General features: G+C 38.0%; 1 protein-coding gene across 1 annotated transcript in view; it reads left to right on the plus strand.

Annotated features, from left to right (window-relative positions):
• tmem163a (transmembrane protein 163a) overlaps positions 1–18,302 on the plus strand; it is a 59,937-nt gene that overhangs the window by 4,685 nt on the left and 36,950 nt on the right. The window contains exon 2 of the mRNA XM_010736142.3: positions 2,455–2,574. Coding sequence (XP_010734444.1) covers positions 2,455–2,574 — 120 coding nt within the window. The remainder of the gene's footprint in view (positions 1–2,454; positions 2,575–18,302) is intronic.

Below are 18,302 nucleotides of genomic sequence, written 5' to 3' on the forward strand. Positions count from 1 at the left end.
GACTGCATTTTTAAAATTAGTGAGTATGAGTATTTTAGACAAAGAGTCAAAGAAAACTGAAAAAAAGCAAGGATTTTAGACAAAGAGTCAAAGAAAACTGAAAAAAAGCAAGGATATAGTGAGGGGATTTTTAAACTTAAAGGGAGCTCCAATAATTTTACACCAAAAGGTCAGATTTCACTACCACTCAGTGCGTTGCATGATGTTATCTGTGGAGGGGGAGATTTGTCTGAGAAAACAGAATTTACTGTAAAGTTTTTAAACTCATCTCAGCTTGGACTTGTAGGCTATAGATTCCTAACAGAAAGCCCACATAACAAACTGGATATGTAGAGTTTGAAAGACGTGGGTGTTCACTAAAGGATGCAACAAGATGCCATTAGTTGCATTATGGGAACCATTTATGGAATTTGACTTATAGGGACTTTAGGTGAGGATTCTTTTACAATTAGTTTTTTGTTTGCTCCTTCAAATTTATGGAGGTACAATAGACCAGTCATTAGTGTCCTGTTTGCAGCAGAATGAAAGCCTTTTTTTTACACCAATAATAAAACTGTCATGTGACTTTACCAGCTCTCTATCAGCAGTTGTTTCTGGAATGATTCCCTCTCTGTGACACAGACACACACATTGTGCCAACAATGTTCCAACAAAAATGAGACAGTTTTGTGCATATTCACATAGGAGACATACAGTGAAGGTTTCTGCAATCTTCAAAGAAATTCAGTTGATTTAAAGGATAATAATAATAACTTTATTTATATAGCGCCTTTTAAAAACAGAGTTTACAAAGTGCTTTGACAGGCACAAACAGGATACTCAGGCAAAATAGCAGCTTAAGAACCAACAAAGCAGAATAAATAAGATTTAAAAACATGGTAATGGCAAAAGACATTTAAAAGACAAGACAATATAAAACTATTAAAACTTTAAGTTAAACAATACAGAAAAATAAGATAAACACATATAATGATAAATTAAATAAGGCAACAATAAAATCTAGAATGATAAAAATAAGTAGAAAACACACACTGTGTACGATCCATACATATTCGCATTCAAAAAGAGAGAGATCAGACAAGGCAAAGGTCTACTCTCAAATACTCTACAAGTATTTTCTAGTTTTTGTGCAGAGTCTTGTATAATGTGTGAGCACCACTCTTGTACTACAATGACACATTATCAGTGCTGAAGCTTTGTTCATTTGTGCCATTGAGAACATTTTTCTACAGAAAAAATATCTCCAGAAGAATTGAACAAATCGTTTCTTTTACACATCCCTAAACACAACTACAGGAAGTTAAAGCCTCATTTTGACCTGGGAAAACAAGAACAAAGAGCAGAAATTATATCCAGATATGTTTACTGAATTGTGCCTAGAATATTTGGTTTAAAGGTTAAAGGAGAAGTGTCTTATCTGCCTGTTTTCGGGGCCAAATGTGCAGTCTGAAAGGAAAACACCTTCTGTGTCTCATGAGTGATCAACTATATGGTCCCTGGGACAGATTTCTGGATAAAACGACAACTGATATCATTAAAAGCTCTTTTGGATGTAAAGGTTCAGCTCATAAATATTGCATGAATCTGCAGAGCCAGCCTCATGCTTCATGACAAATAGAACAGCTTCGGGCTATTCAGTATCTGGGCTGTTTTGTCTGTGACTTCAGGCAAAGACTTCTCACGCAGAGCTGTGAGCTGTTAGGAAATGTAGGTGGATTTTTACAGCAAGTGTTCTGCTTAGGCTCTGTCTTAGTCTGTTAGAAGGAAACTTGGCCTTAAAAACGCTACAACAAAGGCAGGCTAATTTATTTTGTAAACTTGATTGAGGCTTGATATTGATACTTTGCTTGAATTTGTTGATAACTTTGTCCTAATTGCTTCATACAAGTTTGAAAGGACTGCTCTTACTCCACAGCTGTGAGTAAAATTCTGTTTAGGTTAAACTTGACAAGCTCTCGCTGAGCCATGCTTCACCCTTGACCTATAATCTGCAGTTTAACAAAAGGCCCCTGGACATTACACAATGTTCTGTGTCACTCACTATAAATCCCCAATGATCTGTTACTCTCTGAAGGTTTGGAGGATTATCTAACAAGAACAATGCATGGAGAATGGAGGAAATAGCTCCAGCGATGTTCGAAGCAGTGACAAATATTCATTGATAGAACAGTCTGTAGTGGATTGATTAAAGCTCTTACAACCATCACTTCATGGAGCATTTATCTAACAGAGCCTGTCCTCTGACCTCCCTTTTTATTGGGGAAAAGTAAGGGAATTTTCATACAATGTTAAATAAACTGCCTAGAAAGCCTTATTGTTTCTAAGTACTGGAAAACATCCATTACCTCTGGCTATCTTATGTCGTCAACAGGATAATCATAGCATAAAACCAACATGATAAAACTCAAAATGAAAGAAGAAATTGTTGTTCTAACAGAGTTTGTCTCACTGCAGGTCTTCTTGAGAGCAGCATGCGTTTGAAGCCGCATGAGGCTCAGAGCTACAGGAAGAAGGCGCTCTGGGTCTCCTGGATCTCCATCGTGGTCACACTCATACTGGCTGTGGCAGCTTTCAGTAAGCATTTAAACTACTCATTTAGAGGTAACACATATTAAAGGTCCAGTGTGTAGTGGCATATAGTGCTGAACTTGGAAATTGCAACCAACTGAACACCCCTCACCTCAACCCCCACCCCCAACCCATCCAAGCAAGTGGGAGAACCTAATGTGGGTATAAAACTTAAAAATGTGAAAAGTCCCATCTAGAGCTTGTGTTTGTCCATTCTAGGCTACTGTAGAAACATGGCAGACTAAAAGAGGACCCACTCCCTTTGTAGTTATAAAGTAACCTTACAGTAAACTTGTAAATTCTTATTTTCAAGTGGTTATACACAAATGAAAACATACATTTGACAACTATACTACATATTTAACCAATAAATTCTTTAATAATCTCTAATCTTACACACTGGACTTTTAAAGTGTACTTGCTAGTAGACAGAAGCAGTTTATTTCTCACTTCCCTGATGACTCAGAGGAGATGTTGTCATCTAAACGTCTGGCCTAGCAATGGTACAGACATGTAGTAAGTTTTAACGTCTCTCTTTTAGAATGGAAAGCGGGTTTAGAGTAAATACAAATCGCAAATGTTAAATTGCTCTAGAAAGGTTAAAAAACCTGAAAGAAGCCTTTTCATTCAGTTATACAAGTAAGGAGTATTTGATGTCAGCCCAACAGCGCACATTTCTTTTGCACATGTCTTTTACCCACACTGAAGCTCAGCTGTCCACAAAAGCAAATTAAATCATTTGAAAAGCTGAGAAGTTGAGATGTGAAATCATTCTGATGATCTGTTTTGATACCATACATACTGGAGTACGATAAATTAAGGATTGTTGGTTCATCATGTTTGTTGGAGAAAAACAGTTTTAGCAACAACAAGAGATGCTGTGAAATTATAAGCTTTAACCACATATGAGCAATAGTAAACCTCACAACAGGCTTTTCCTTTTAGTCCCAGTCATATAGTTTGAGCTAATTTTGCCTTTACTGCTTTGAGGTAAGTTCACGATGTTATAAACATACATTTATTGTTCACTTGATTCTCACAAGCTAAAATCTGGAACAAAACAATCAGATTTTCTGCATAGTGATGCATTTTTGAAGGTCTTTCAAACCACATGTACTGCATCTCAGTAATGAATCGGATCTTGTGAAAGCACGTAGCAACAGCTTCAGACCACGTTTTGTTGTCTTATGATATAGAGGATGTCTACTATGCTATGTGCTGGTGTGAGGCAACACAGCATGTTGCTTTGTCATCCCGACTAAGCATGAGCTTCAAGTCACAATGTCTCCCAACAGACCCTTTTGTCTCATTCTTGATGTGCTGACTCAGCACAAACTTGTTCTTTTTAAGTGATGCAACTGCATGGATTCAAACGCAGACTTAAAAATTTTGTCAAAAGCCAAAGTTTTCTAATCTAAATCCATGTCCAGAGGTGGTTGGGGTGGATGGAACAACCAAAAGTAAGAAGTGACTGATTTTAAAGGAGACATATTATGAATATTTTTGAATTCAGGGGGCAGTGACCAGCACAAGTCTTGGTATAGGCCCCTAGCCTCAGAGGACTTATGATGGGAGTGGATTATTTTTAAAGGCGAAGTCCCAGCTACAGTCGACTTTGTGTTTCTTTTGTCTGATTACCATGAGCTAACGCTATGATGCACACTAACGTAACAGCAGTAGTTCGTTAGTTGAACATCTAGTCCAGTCTGACTCTGATGTTAGCTAACAAGTTCACTATATAGGCTTACAAAGTGAAAATATGTCATTGTGTTGCATTCACAGGTTGACTCCATGTGCCCCAAGTAGTAGAAATAAGTTACCACAGCTTTAAAATGACTGAGCATGATGAGGAGTTACGTCATTTGTACGTAATAGATACCTTTATTGGAGAAGTGATAAAAGTTTTTCAGGTCCTTGTAAGTTCTCCATAGAAACTGCAGTAATATAATTACTGCCACAAACAAATACAGCTCCTAGGGGATGGATAACCTTTAGTTTATGAAGGACATTGCTGTTGTCGATTAAAATGTTCTATTCCCTTCCAGTACAAATAAGCATGTAAGCAGACTCTAGTAGAAAAATACACAATGTTTTTTCTGTGTATGTGTTGAACATTGTTCAACCGAGACTAAGAGTTTGAATACAGGCAGTTAAACACAAGATGACCCACAAAAATATGAACCGTTGAAACCAAGGGAGGCAGCCAGACTACTGTGAGACAAAAAGTTAAGAAAAATAGAGCGGCCTCCACCAGTCATAACTGCAGCCTCTAGAGAACAGGTCAGTGGCACTGGGTTAGGAATTGAAAAAATGAATGCCCCCCATACAACATGGAGAGAGAGAGAGAGAGAGAGGCTGTGCGCTTAAGAAGACCACTAAGTGAATGAGAGCAGAGGGAGCAGAGAGAATGAGAGACGGACAGATGGATATGGAGGTGTGGAGTGAAGCTTTGCAAGGTGCAATGGTACCAGGGGACAAGGCAGGATGAGTTCTGGCAGGCAGCGTTAGGGATTTAGTGTGACGGCTCAACTTTAAAGAACAGCAGCGTGCCGTTTCCTCCAGCCTGTGCCCTACTTTCTCTCTCACTCTAACTCATCGTCTTTTATCTTTTACGTCCCATCAGCTTGTTTCCTTACCCTCTGCTTCCTTTACCCTCTATGTGCTTTGTCATCATATCTCTCCCTCTTCTCCCCCTTTATTTTTTTCTCAATTGGCCGAACTAGATCCAATATATTCTTTGCTGGTAAAGTCTCTTATGCCGTTCGTTTCAAATTGCTTTTATGGGTTTTCCACTGGTGGACATGTTTTAATAAAGCATGGTCAAAGTCAAAGCACTCTTTATCTACTCATATATCTTCCATCCTGTTTCTGTCTGCCTTTTTAGTTTTTGCTCTTTCTCATTCCTCCCATTTTGTTCTCTCTCTAAGGAAAACTGCAAAGATCCCCTGCCCTTCTGTAACCTTTAGCAGTATTTTAACATTTAGAAGGGATGAAGGCTCAAGGATGATCCTTTTCTACTCTGCCTTCAATTGTTTTGACTCTTGAATGTCTCGGTCATAAATGGCCTCTCTATGTTGGCTCACAACCTTTCTTGAGAGGCGGTCTCTTGTGCTTTCTTTGCTCCTGTTCACCTGTTAAAGTGGAAAAAGTCCTTGAGGCTTTATCAGACATATCAGGTTCATAGAGTGAGCAGAGACTGCACTTTAAGAGGTAATAGCAGGTGTGTTATTGTAGAGATGTACAACTGGTATTACACTGACAAGTGGAGTGTGAGGGAGTAATTAGATGAACTTTGACAAACGTGACTGACAACAACAGGAAACCACAAGATGAACAAGATTTGTTGATGTACTGGTCAGTAAGGCATGTGCTCACAAATGGACATTGACAGTCAATTTCTCATAATTCCAGAAAAAAACATTATAAGACAACTATATACTTCAAATCTTGGCTTAGAATAAATAAAAGTGATACTGCAGCAGACACTACCACCCTCACACATATGTTTATTTTTGTGGTGTCATTTAAATAAGAGTCGGAGACAACAAACATTAGTCCCGAGAGAATATTTAATGGATTTAGTAATGAAGTCCTGACATTTTAGTATACCACATTCATGCCAGCATTATGTTATGCTACTTTAAGAGATTAAATGTCATTGAAAGTGCTAATTTGCACACCCTCTTTAATAAGCTGTTTTCTCAGATTGTGTATTGTATCACTTAACAAAAAAGGCTGTGGTCAAACATCATCCATTTGATCAAAGTCGCCTTTTCTCCATGAAACAAAGTTTCTTTTTACTTTCTATAGAACATGTCGTGTCTTCAGTTATAAAAGTAAGATGTATTTGATGTCAGCCCAACAGCGCACATTTCTTTTGCACGTGCCTTTTACCCACACTGAAGCTCAGCTGTCCACAAAAGCAAATTAATTCATTTAAAAAGCTGAGAAGTTGAGATGTGATATCATTCTCATGATCTGTTTTGATACCATACATACTAGAGTGCAATAAATTAAGGATTGTTGGTTCATCATGTTTGTTGGAGAAAAACAGAGGCTATGAAATTATAAGCTTTAACCACATATGAGCAATAGTAAACCTCACAACAGGCTTTTCCTTTTAGTCCCAGTCATATAGTGTGAGCTAATTCTATTAAAATTGTTGTTCCTGCCTTAAAATGGGGGGTTTAAGTGTCTTATAATGTGATGTCATCTTGTACTGTTTTGAGGTCATTTCAAGATGTTATAAACATACATGTATTGTTCACTTGAATCTCACAAGTTAAGATCTGAAACAAAACAATCAGATTCTGCATAGTGATGCATTTTTGAAGCTCTTTCAAACCACATGTACTGCATCTCAGTAATCAATTGGATCTTGTGAAAGCACGTAGCAACAGCTTCAGACCACGTTTTGTTGTCTTATGATATAGAGGATGTCTACCATGCTATGTGCTGGTGTAAGTGCAACACAGCATGTTGCTTTGTCATCCCGACTAAGCATGAGCTTCAAGTCACAATGTCTTCCTTGCTATTCAGACCATTTGTCTCATTCTTGAGTGTGATGCAACAAAGGTTTGAAACCTGCAGTGTTTATATCCATGTTTACAGCAGTATTATTCTTCCCTGGCTTTGTTGGCACATTACTGTGTTTTGTACCATTACCACCACCTGTAGGTCAATGTGATAGTGTGACACCATTGCCATCACCTGCCTGTTTGTGCATGCGCGTCCTCATGTGTGTACAGAAGAACAAACAAAACTGGGACCCCAAACATTACTCCACCGCACTACTAGTTGCCAAAAAACTCCATGTGATACTTTAAAGTTTCGTTGCAAGATTAATACATTTACATGACGTATAATTAACACCATAATTGACACCTTCCAGCTAATCAGAAAAGATTTTTTTTGGCCATTGGCAACGGTATCAAATACAAAGTCTTATTCATTAAAATTCAGCCGCATTTTTTTCTTCAGTGGAAAAGCAGAAGCTGAGATAAATTACATAGTAGAGAGGTCTTTGCACTGGAGTACTTCCACTTTACCTCTGTGCTGAATTTTAAGAAGAGATGCTGTTTTTTAAGGCTTTCAATGTTTCTTATTAGAAATGCCAACCCAAGCTGTGTAGGTAACTAAATAGACATTGTTTCATTATTAGGTTTAAGGGAATTTCTGGATTGTCTTCTGCATCTGTGATGCAATTGTACTGTGCTTTCCAACTGGCCAGGGAAATGCTGTTCAATATTCAGAGTGTGGGACAAACAGCATACCAACAAGGATGGTTTTCAGATTGCCTTCCAGAGATTTCAGGAGCAGGCTATAGGAGCTGGCCTGTGGACTAATAGGCTGCCACATGATCAATCAGTGTCACTGCCAACAACCATTTAATGTCTGAGCATGGAAATGGGAAGCTTGTGCTAGGAGGGAGTAAAACAGGGAGGGAGCCTGAGACATAGAGGAGGGGTTTACAGCTGGAATTGAGAGTGGACTGAAAGAAACAGAGGAAAATAGGACAGAGGGACGAGGAAAAGAAGGGACAAGAAGTACAGTGAGGGCAGTGATAGTGTCATAGAAGAAGATTAGAGTGGGACAGTGGAAGACGGAGGTAGAAAGATGGAAATAAGGCCATTGATAGATATATGGAGGAGAAATGATTAAGCACTGTAGAAAAAAAGATACAGTAGGACAAAAGAAAGAAATGGTTAAGACTTACAGCTTCTCTTTTTCTGTGTTTCTCTCGTTCTTCTTCTGCCTCTGCAGTACAGCTGTAATTACTGTGATTTAACCCAGATACATAAAGTAAAAGCTCAACATAGTTATAAATAAACCAACGCTTTACGGATATCTATCTGTGCCATGGCTCTGTAGCTGTATAGGATAAGAGTTCAACTTTCTTACAAAAAAACTACACATTTAACAAGTGGTAAGAAGGAAGTAAGTTGTTGGAGTCATACCTCCCAGACTGCTGTCACAGGTTGTCTGAATTCAGCATCAGACCCAGTTCAGTGACTGCACCATGCAATAATACCTGACCTGATAAATATATTTAAGCTTAACAAGCAGACTCAGGTCATTGAAAGTTGTTATTGGAATGTGAAGACATAATCTATATCTGTATTTATTCTTTTTAAAATCACAGGTTACATTTAGAAAGTCCATGTTATACTGATCTTGTAAAATCCAGTAGCAAAAGGAAGAAGACCTAAACACAGACAACCAATGCAGACTGGGACAGGTCAGTGATTTATTGCCAAAGTGAAGGTATATATAGACTCACAGGCAGGTGCGGATATAGGCTTGTAGGTACAGGTTGAGGCTCAGGTTCAGGAGGCTCAAAAGTAAAGGCACAAAGTACATGATAACTTTGACAATCTGCTAAGGAGTGAGCTGGTTAAATACTGCAGGACTCGTGGGAGAAACTGAAAACAGGTGAGCAGGTGAAGACTTGGCCTGGAGGGAGTGTTTGGAGTCAGAGTGAGTGAGCAGGTGGAGCAGTTGGACAAGTGGAGAATGGCAATGAAGAGGCCCAGAGAAGTGGGAATGTTGCTCAAGGGAGGGACAGAGAAGCAGAACGTGACAATATGTTTTTCTCTTTAATTAAAGTCTGGAGTGCAATATCTTTCCATGTGTGTCACTGTTTTGTTGCTTCTAATATGTGCACCAGTATTACAAGAAATGTAGCAATGTAGCGACAAAGGGAAGGAATAGATAAGTAATCATGAATGTAAATAACGCAGGATTCAAACTTTTTAGAAAATCCATTTTGCACATTTCATTTGTAATCCATTCAGCACATTTAGACATCAAGGACACACACAGTGTGGTGTTGGGTAACACTGAATGTAAAGGGAAACGTTGTTTGCAGCAAAAAACCCACAGAGCATCTTTAAGTAGCTGAGTTTGCTTATTTCCACACTGACCTTTGAGTAAAGGAAAAAACATCTCTGGTGTTGGTTGTTATTTTATTTCATTTTTTGCTCCAACAGATGTTTAAATTGATGTAATGTAATAAATCTTCGGCAACTTAACTAGCATGAAGGATAAATGTGCACCACAGAGCAGAATTACCTGTAGCTGCATTTATTTTCACAGTAATTCAAATATAGCAAGGCTTTTGTCAATAAGTCACATGAAAAGACCAAAGACAATCACGTCACTGTAAGACAATTTCCGTCCTCACCATGAACATGGATGCTGCCTGTCTGTCTAGAGTCAGTCTTACAGACATACATCCTATGTGGTGCTGAGAAAAGTTCCAGAGAAAGGCAGTAATTGTCCCATTATGAGAAATATTAATTAAAAACCATGATGCTCAGCTGTTTTAGAAGATCACTTTAATGTTTTACAAAATCTAACTATACATATGGCCCTTGATAAATATTAATGTCTTCAGAATGAATAAACGGAGCTTCAGGCTACTGGAAAAACTGAGAGACTTTGTAATGACTTGTTTGTCTTCCCCTGGTATTTATTGACAATAAGAATAATATAGAATACCATCAGCTTTAATCAGTAAAAAACACTTGACTTGAAAGTGTTTTCAGAATGATACAAATTAGACTGATTCCTATTCACACCATGAGTAAAGATCGACTAGACTAGACAGAATTAACATGCCTGTAGCTTGTCTACGACCATGACTGGTCAGAGAATAATCATTCTTTATGCCATGCTTTTCAACACCGTGACAAATTGATGTATTATCAGGATTAATTTGTGGTCATTTGCTGACTCCTGCTGCTTTCACTATGTCATTTGCTAGATGTGAAAGAACAACATTGCCCAGGCAAAAAAAAACAAAAACAATGATGAATCACTGAAGGCAGAGTGTACACAATAGATATGTTTGCATTGGGCTGTACAGTGGTATCTGCAGGCCATTCATCATATCTGGCAGTCACTGCAGAAACACAGTCGTACCAATATCCGCCACCGCCTCCCCCCTCCTCCCTCCTCCCTCTCCTGCTCCAATTTTACATCCCTGCGTTTTACTCCCCCAATCCCTCTGCCCCACCCACTTTTCCTCTTTTTTCCTTCTCTGCTAAAATCTCCTCCTTCTTTAGCTCACGCTCCACATCTTTGGTTTCCTTCCCTCTCTGCCTCCACCTTACTCGAACACCCAGCTGCTCCACCCTCACCCCCACTTACTGTCTAATCTCAGGGTAGAAAACACAATCATTTATTCATTTGTTTTCCCTTCTGTTACTGTGCAGTCTATTTTTACCGGTAAATACCAAGGTTGCCAGTTAGGTAGAAGGCTATATGGTGTCAGACCTAGAAATCAAGGCTGGTCCAAATGTTGATCATGTATTATTGTGTTTTTGTTGCAACGAGCAGCCTTTAGACCTTTGTCACTCTGTTCACTTATTTCCAAAAATGTCACTGCACTTGTGCCACCATGGGACATGTCTATAAGGACTAATCCTCACAGTTGTCACTTTGAGGTCAGCATGCTTTGTCTGTTAGCTTTTTTTGTTTTTTTCATGCATGAAGTGCATGCAGACTTGTTTCACATACCTTTTCTAACACAAATTCACATATACCGTAGCAGACAGGAAAGACACATATAAAATTAGCATCCAATTTTGGGCACTGATGTCTGGCCATGTGTGAGACAGAAGGCCTGAGTGAGTAAGCATGTTTTTTTTCCAGTGTGTGTGTGTTGGCAAATAACAAGCAGAACACTGAGTTTGCCCTTCAGACATCATACTCTCTAAAATTACAGTATGTGTATGTTTGCTTCAGTTTTCTGGGTGCATTTACATTTCTGAGGTACTGAACTTACCAGCTGCATACATTTGCCAAATTTCAGCATATGCTGCTTCAACTTTAAATAGAACTCATTTGTTTCTTGCCTTTCTGTTTAGTAATTAGTTTCACATGAGGAGTATTTTCATGCCTCTTTTCCTGACAGCGTTTGTCCAGTCATTACTATTTATCTAGTGTCTGTTGCAGTGGCCTATTTTTTACCATGATAATAGAATTTACAATGATTGCCCAGGTTGTTATGTCTGCCCGCAGTCTCTGCTTATGCATGCTGATGGTTGTAAACTAATACAAACGAACTATATTATTTAAATATGAAGCGTAAGCGACTAACAATATCCCCAATGGGATTTTGAATGTTAAAACTTCATATATATTTCCACTATTCATTTTTACCCAGATCATTAACAACTAGAGCAGAGCACACCGAAAGCACAGACCTTCACCAAGGTGTTTCTATAGCGATGTTTGAGGTAGCTGTTGTGTTGCATGTTTTATCACATCATTCACGCATATGTAATTCAATTCATTTCGCCATATAGACACAAGTGCTACACTAGACCCCTTTTAATGAAATCAAAATATAATTTGCGTATTAATTTGGATTGGCTCCAGAATTGAACAGGCTCGTCCTTGGCTCATGCTACTCCCTTCTAAAAAGTCTCATTAAAATAATAATCCTGCTGACAAACAAACAAATGGCACAGAAAAAAACACAACCTCCTTGGCGGAGGCAATTACACAACATTATTTAGACTCAATTTAGACTTGACTACGTGTGACTACATTACACCACTGATTTATTGGCACATAAAACGTTGGCAGTATTACTTGAGGCTATTCCGGTGTTATATGCCGTCTAATTAGACTCTAGACATACCTCTTCAAAAGTTTAGGTGCAAATCCAGATAGGCAGATTAAAGGAATTAGATCAAATATATCATAATTAGTTACATACATCACAGTGCATTTCTCAATCACTATATATATATATATATATATAGATAGTATATATATATATCTTTCTAATTCTATATATATTATATATATATATATATATATATATATATATATATATATACTCAATGTGAGCATGGTGAGCATAAATATACCTTTATCTGACAGTGAACTGCTCAACTTTCACTGATAAAGATCCCATATGATGTATTTTATATTCTCTGCATGTAATTCTAGAGAACCATTTCAACAATTGTTGTGATTTCCATTAATTACTGATTTTAAGTCCAGATGTAAAATGTCATGAGCTTCCCCTCCACTTATCTGCTAGCTGCTGAAAGAGAAACCCATGATTACTTTAAAAGATGTCCAATCAAATTGGATTGCTATTATCGGATGAGCGAGGAAAACGAAGTGGATAATTTGACCTGACCCTATACTTTCTGAACATGAATTCGTTTTCACAGAGAAATCTTAAGATTGCATTCTAATACGCCACATACCTGCTCAGTGTTTAGTAACTACTCGTGTCTTTCCAGACGGTTTTTATTCTACAAGGATCTACACATTCAACAATAGCAAACACTGTAGATAACTGAAGTAAAATGAGGCCATTCTGTTGCCTGGTATGTTAATCATTAGTGGTTAAACGTCTCATTCTTTGCCTTATCTAAGTATTGTGAGGTGCAGAGGATAATGCTGTCTTTTACAGCCCATGATTTGACGGCATGTGCTGAGACTGTATTTGCCATTAACTTATAATTATACAATAAACGGCAATTGGTCTGTGTAAGATTTACTGGCTACAGCAGCACAGAGCATCACCATGTTGTATCTTACTGTTGACAGAATGGGGACAAGGGTGCTTTGACTTCTCAGGGATAGAGTGAGGGTTACTTAGGTGCTGTGCATAGCTCTCAGTGAGATGCATAATGATTCCACATTTACATTTCTCAGGTTTATGAAAAGTGGAGTAAAATTAAAGGTACCTTAACACAGACACCCAAACAATCTCTGAATTTGCAATTTTTTCAGTTTTTCTTCAGGCTGATTAATGTTGTTGTTCAAACTCTGGTGTGAATCAAAAACCAGAGCAGGACAGCTTGATAAAAAGTGGTTTTGATCCACGTCAACTAAACTAAAGATTATTTGGATGCAAAGCAGACCAACAAGTTTTTGTGATAATAGCATTAAAGCTAAAAAAACAATAAGGGGATGTTCTTTGAAGCAGGATTGTATTTAGTTCTTAGCTACAGTCAGTGTATTACCTGCAGTACACTGGTCAGCATGGACCAGCATGGAAACTAAGCAATGTACAGCTGTGGACAGGCAGCAACAAAACATTTTAGCCACCTAAAAAAAGCAAACTTAAATCAGTCTTATCAGTCTAAGTGTACATCTACATCTAAAATATTTTAACTGTTATACCATGCCGTCAGACAGCCCCTGTCAATGGGAAACTGAAGCTTTTAATTATTTTATTGATTGGAGCTCTTTTCAAAGCGACCAGACTGTACAGAAGCTGCTGGTCCACCACTGCCTCGATCTGTTAGTTTGTTTGTGGTCTTCTATGTTTCAATACATTAGTTCAGAACTAACATTAGTTTCTACTGAGGCACCGGTAGACCAACAACTCCTGTGTTCTGTGAGGCAAAATTATGTTTTTTTTTTCAATAAATATGGCCATTTTGGAAAAAGCAATCGAAACACTTCACTTAAATATGGCCATTTTGGAAAAAGCAATCGAAACACTTCACTTTCCCATCAGAATACTGACCAATGACAAGGTGAAGCTGAAAACATTCTCTATATAGCGTACTCTGATACACTGATACACTGATATTGATTTTTTTTTAGGTTTGCTTTTTTTTTTTTTGGTGTCTAAAATTGCTTAGTTTTCATGCTGGTACACCCGTCTGCTTCTACAACTGACCACTGTATACTGTAGTAATACACTGACTATGGATGAGTAACTCATAAAACACAACTTCAGATAACCTGAACTATCCTTTTCAGACTATCTGCTGCTTTGGGGAACTGTCAGAGAAGCAATCTGTACAAGTGATGTCTATGTAATTATTTAAAAAGATTTTGTAAACCTGATAAAATGAACCAAACTCCAAGTGTGAAAGCAACATTAATAATGGTTTGTTCCAGTTCTTGTTGCTCTCCTTACTTTCTAAAAATTACAAATAAATTCTCTGCACCAGAGTTACTCTAATATGTTTACCAGAAATCCACTCACCAAAACAAATGTGTGTTGTTTCCCTTTAGGATCAATGATGAGAAGCTATTAAATATTTGACTAATATAGTTGACGATGAAAGTTTTTTGAGTAAACTACAGCACAGTTGTGATAAATAGATGTTAATATATTAGTAATTTGCACTTGTAAGATGTATCATGGCTGTAATCTAAACTCTTGTCATACAGTGCAGTGATGCCGCATTATAACTGCATGGTTTCCTGCAGAAGTACCACACTGCCACAGTAAACAGATCCCCTGCTATTCACACTCTCTGAAGCTCCTCTGAGCGCACCAGCGCGGTTGTCTTCAGCCTTCTCAGTTTCTCACACCAGATGCCTCAGTCACATCTCCCCTCCTCCTCCTCCTCAGCGTCAAGAGGACACAGACAAATCAGGCACACAGACATTCACATATAAATGTACCATCCGCACATGGCAGCGAATGACGTAGGCTGATGATAAGAATACTTTTCTTAAAGCAGTACAATCAGAAGTATTGGAAACATTTAGAGTGCCAGCTCTTGTCCTGAAATTTTTCTTGTGAGCCGACTCCACTGAATTATTTTATTAATTCAAGACAGCCTAATCTTAATCATTAGTCAAAGAAGTGCGTTGGTGTTCGCTTTGGCATGTGCACAGTCTGTATAACACTGAGGGTGTGAAGTGTTTATACTCGGGCCCTTTTTCTGTAGGTCTACTTATGAAATCTTTATAAGGCCGAGAGAACTGTCAGAGTTATAAATCACAGTCGTAATGCTTTCCCCGAACACCCATTTTTCCTAATCTCTATTAGTCTCTGTCACTGCCCTGCATCGTTTTGTGGATTATGGCCAAGTCTGGACTATTAATCAGGAATATTTCTGTTTTTTTATTATTATGTACATGCATTTAAGGGATGATAGAAAATCTCTCTATTTTTGAAAGTCTTTAAAGTTTTGAGGCTGTTAATGTTTTGAACATTTTCAGTACTGATATGATGCCTGGTTTTTGTTATAAATAACAACACAATAATTTCTAATTACTTTGAGGATTAGCACTTTAGTCTAAAATCTGAATAGACATTCAGTGCCAGCTTTTTGTGCCCTATGGCATTTAACATATATTCTTCCAAAGATGTTATCTATCTGTGTATACATTTTGTGCAAATGAAATACACAGGAGACTTGGCGTAATGTTATATAGGACCTTTTTTCCTGTAAGTATTGATAAAGAGTTGGCTTATGAGCATGGATATAAAGAAACAGAACTTCTGGGTGTGTTTGAGTTAAACGGATCATAGAAAATCTCTACAAATACACTTGTGTAAATAATAAATTATCTAACCCACAAAAGAGATTAAAGCCCTCAGTCGATTTCAAGCTATGGATACAAAATAGAAATGTATCTTTATAAAAGCAGAAATGACAGCACTTATGCTCATGCTGTGGATATGTCTGTTAATGGTTTGGGAATTACAGTATTCTGGTCTTCAGTGCAAAGCCTTTGAACAATTGTGTGTACAACTTTGATGTGCTATAAACCCTTGATGTACAGGGGATACCATTTGGTCATGCATGGTTTGTTACACAGCTTCAATCATCAGATCTTGTGATTAAACTAAATAGATTATGAATGCTACAGATAAACACATATGAACATACAACATACTGCTAGCCAATGTGGCATGTATTAACATGAAGGATCTCTTCTTTCTGATTTTGCTAAAGCAGAAATTTATTTGTGTTTGTAGTCCCGCTGAAATATTGCATTTGGCTTTGGTACTTATGTAGAAACCTGTTTAGCGATACTGACCACAAATAAAAAATAGAAAAAACTAAAACTGAAGAACATTTTGTAAGCTTTTGAGACTCGTTCTTTTAGTTTCCGTTAAAATTCAGGCTTTGCCAGTGTTGTCAAGGTAAATCTGTCCACATCGGCATTGCTGCTCAGCCTTGTACTCATGCTGAATGGATTTCTGTTTAGGTTTCACACTACATTAACTGTCTGATCCCACCTGTAGTGTGACAGGTGGTCAGATGATACAACCACGTTGCTTAATAGCTTTGTCGTGGTTAATGGGCCAAAGTGACTCTATGGCAGCCATTCCAGTCAGGTCCAGCTTAGGTTATATTTGTGTATGATTTTAATGCAAACAGAATGATTGTTAAAGAGGTCTTATTGGCTTGGAATCAAGAAGCGAGCCCCCATTCATTCTCCTTTTTGCTGGCACATATTTTGGCTCCTATGTCTCATTGTTGGGTTAAAATCTTTTCTGCATACAGGAAGCTGGAAATCAAAACCAAACTGAGCACAGTGAGCTCAATGAAATGCAAAAAGTATTTCTTTTCTACATTTCCATTCCGACATTTTCCCCAAATTTGGTTGTTCGGGTGATATTAATTGTGCTTTTGATTCTTAAAACGTCAGAAGGTTACCTGTTGCCACTACAGTGGTCCCTCGTTTATCGCGGGGGATACGTTCTAAAAATAACCCGCAATAAACGAAATCTGGGAAGTACGTTTTACAATTATTATACATGTTTTAAGGCCGTAAAACCCCTAACCACACACTTTTATACACCTTTTTACACGCATTTTGAAACAGCGAGTCCGCAAAAAGTGAACCGCGATATAGCGAGGGACAACTGTATTTGGTTCTGCTAACATACAAAGACGCCTGCTGCAGCTTTAAAGATGGAGCCATTGAGGACATTCTACCTCACTGCAGTAACCATACACTATTGATCCCCTTTTCGTTAGAAATTGTTTTGAAAACCCTGCAGGGCTGGTGCAGGACAGATGCAGAGTGCTTTATTTTCCATCCAGGTCAGGTCAATAAGAAATATGTTTTATTCCAGTTGTGGAGCTTTGTTGTCTATATAGTCTGTCTCTCTGTACAACATTCTATGCAATGATTCTGACTAATATGTTTTTAGGATGACTTCACTTTTGTTGATGTGTCAGGGAACAGGGTTGGGTTTTATCAGAGGCTACGCTGTGTTTTATCTGTGTGCATTGCTGTCCTTTCCTCCTAGAGCATAATTATAGGACAGCCTTGCTAGGCAGCCTCACACCATCTTTTATCAGTCAGCAGCACTTGACTATTTTTACCCCTCAGACATGAGAAGTGAGGTGGTGCGCTGTGATCAGATATAAACGTCAGAAGAGAATGTGCGTGCGTGTGCGTGTGTGTTCAACATATTTCTTGTTAATCACACAGTGTGGTTGTAATGTTCTTCCTATTTCGTGTTGAGGTGTAGTGTTTCACAGCTAGTCTAAACAGCTCTGTGCAGCACAGATATTTATCGCCGCTGAAACAGAATTGATTAAAAAGAGCACTTCCTTGTGGCATCTTTTCAAAATAATGTCAAATTGAAGGATTATCTCAGCATCTGAAGACTGATTTTATTTGCTACCATTACTGCCACTATGGAAACCAGACTGGAAGCTCAAACAGTATGAAAGATTTTGCATGGGAGATGATGAATTTTGGGTAGTTATTGATGTGATGGTGTATATGTGACACCATAATTTATTCTTCTCTTTCTTTGTTTGTAACTTGCATCTTCGCTCATGCGCAGTTGAATGTGATCTGTACATGAGAGGAACAGCCTTGTGAATGTCATTAAATATTAATAGCAGCTCAATTAATTGTGTTGTACCACACAAGTCGACAGGACTGTATTCAACATGGTGGTTAACAGCTGAGGAGAGTCCATTTTAGAAGAAGAAGAAGAAGAAGAAGAAGAAGAAGAAGAAGAAGAAGACGACGATGACATATTG

This window comes from Larimichthys crocea, chromosome XVIII (assembly GCF_000972845.2).
Source record: "Larimichthys crocea isolate SSNF chromosome XVIII, L_crocea_2.0, whole genome shotgun sequence".
Classification (NCBI taxonomy): domain Eukaryota; kingdom Metazoa; phylum Chordata; class Actinopteri; family Sciaenidae; genus Larimichthys; species Larimichthys crocea.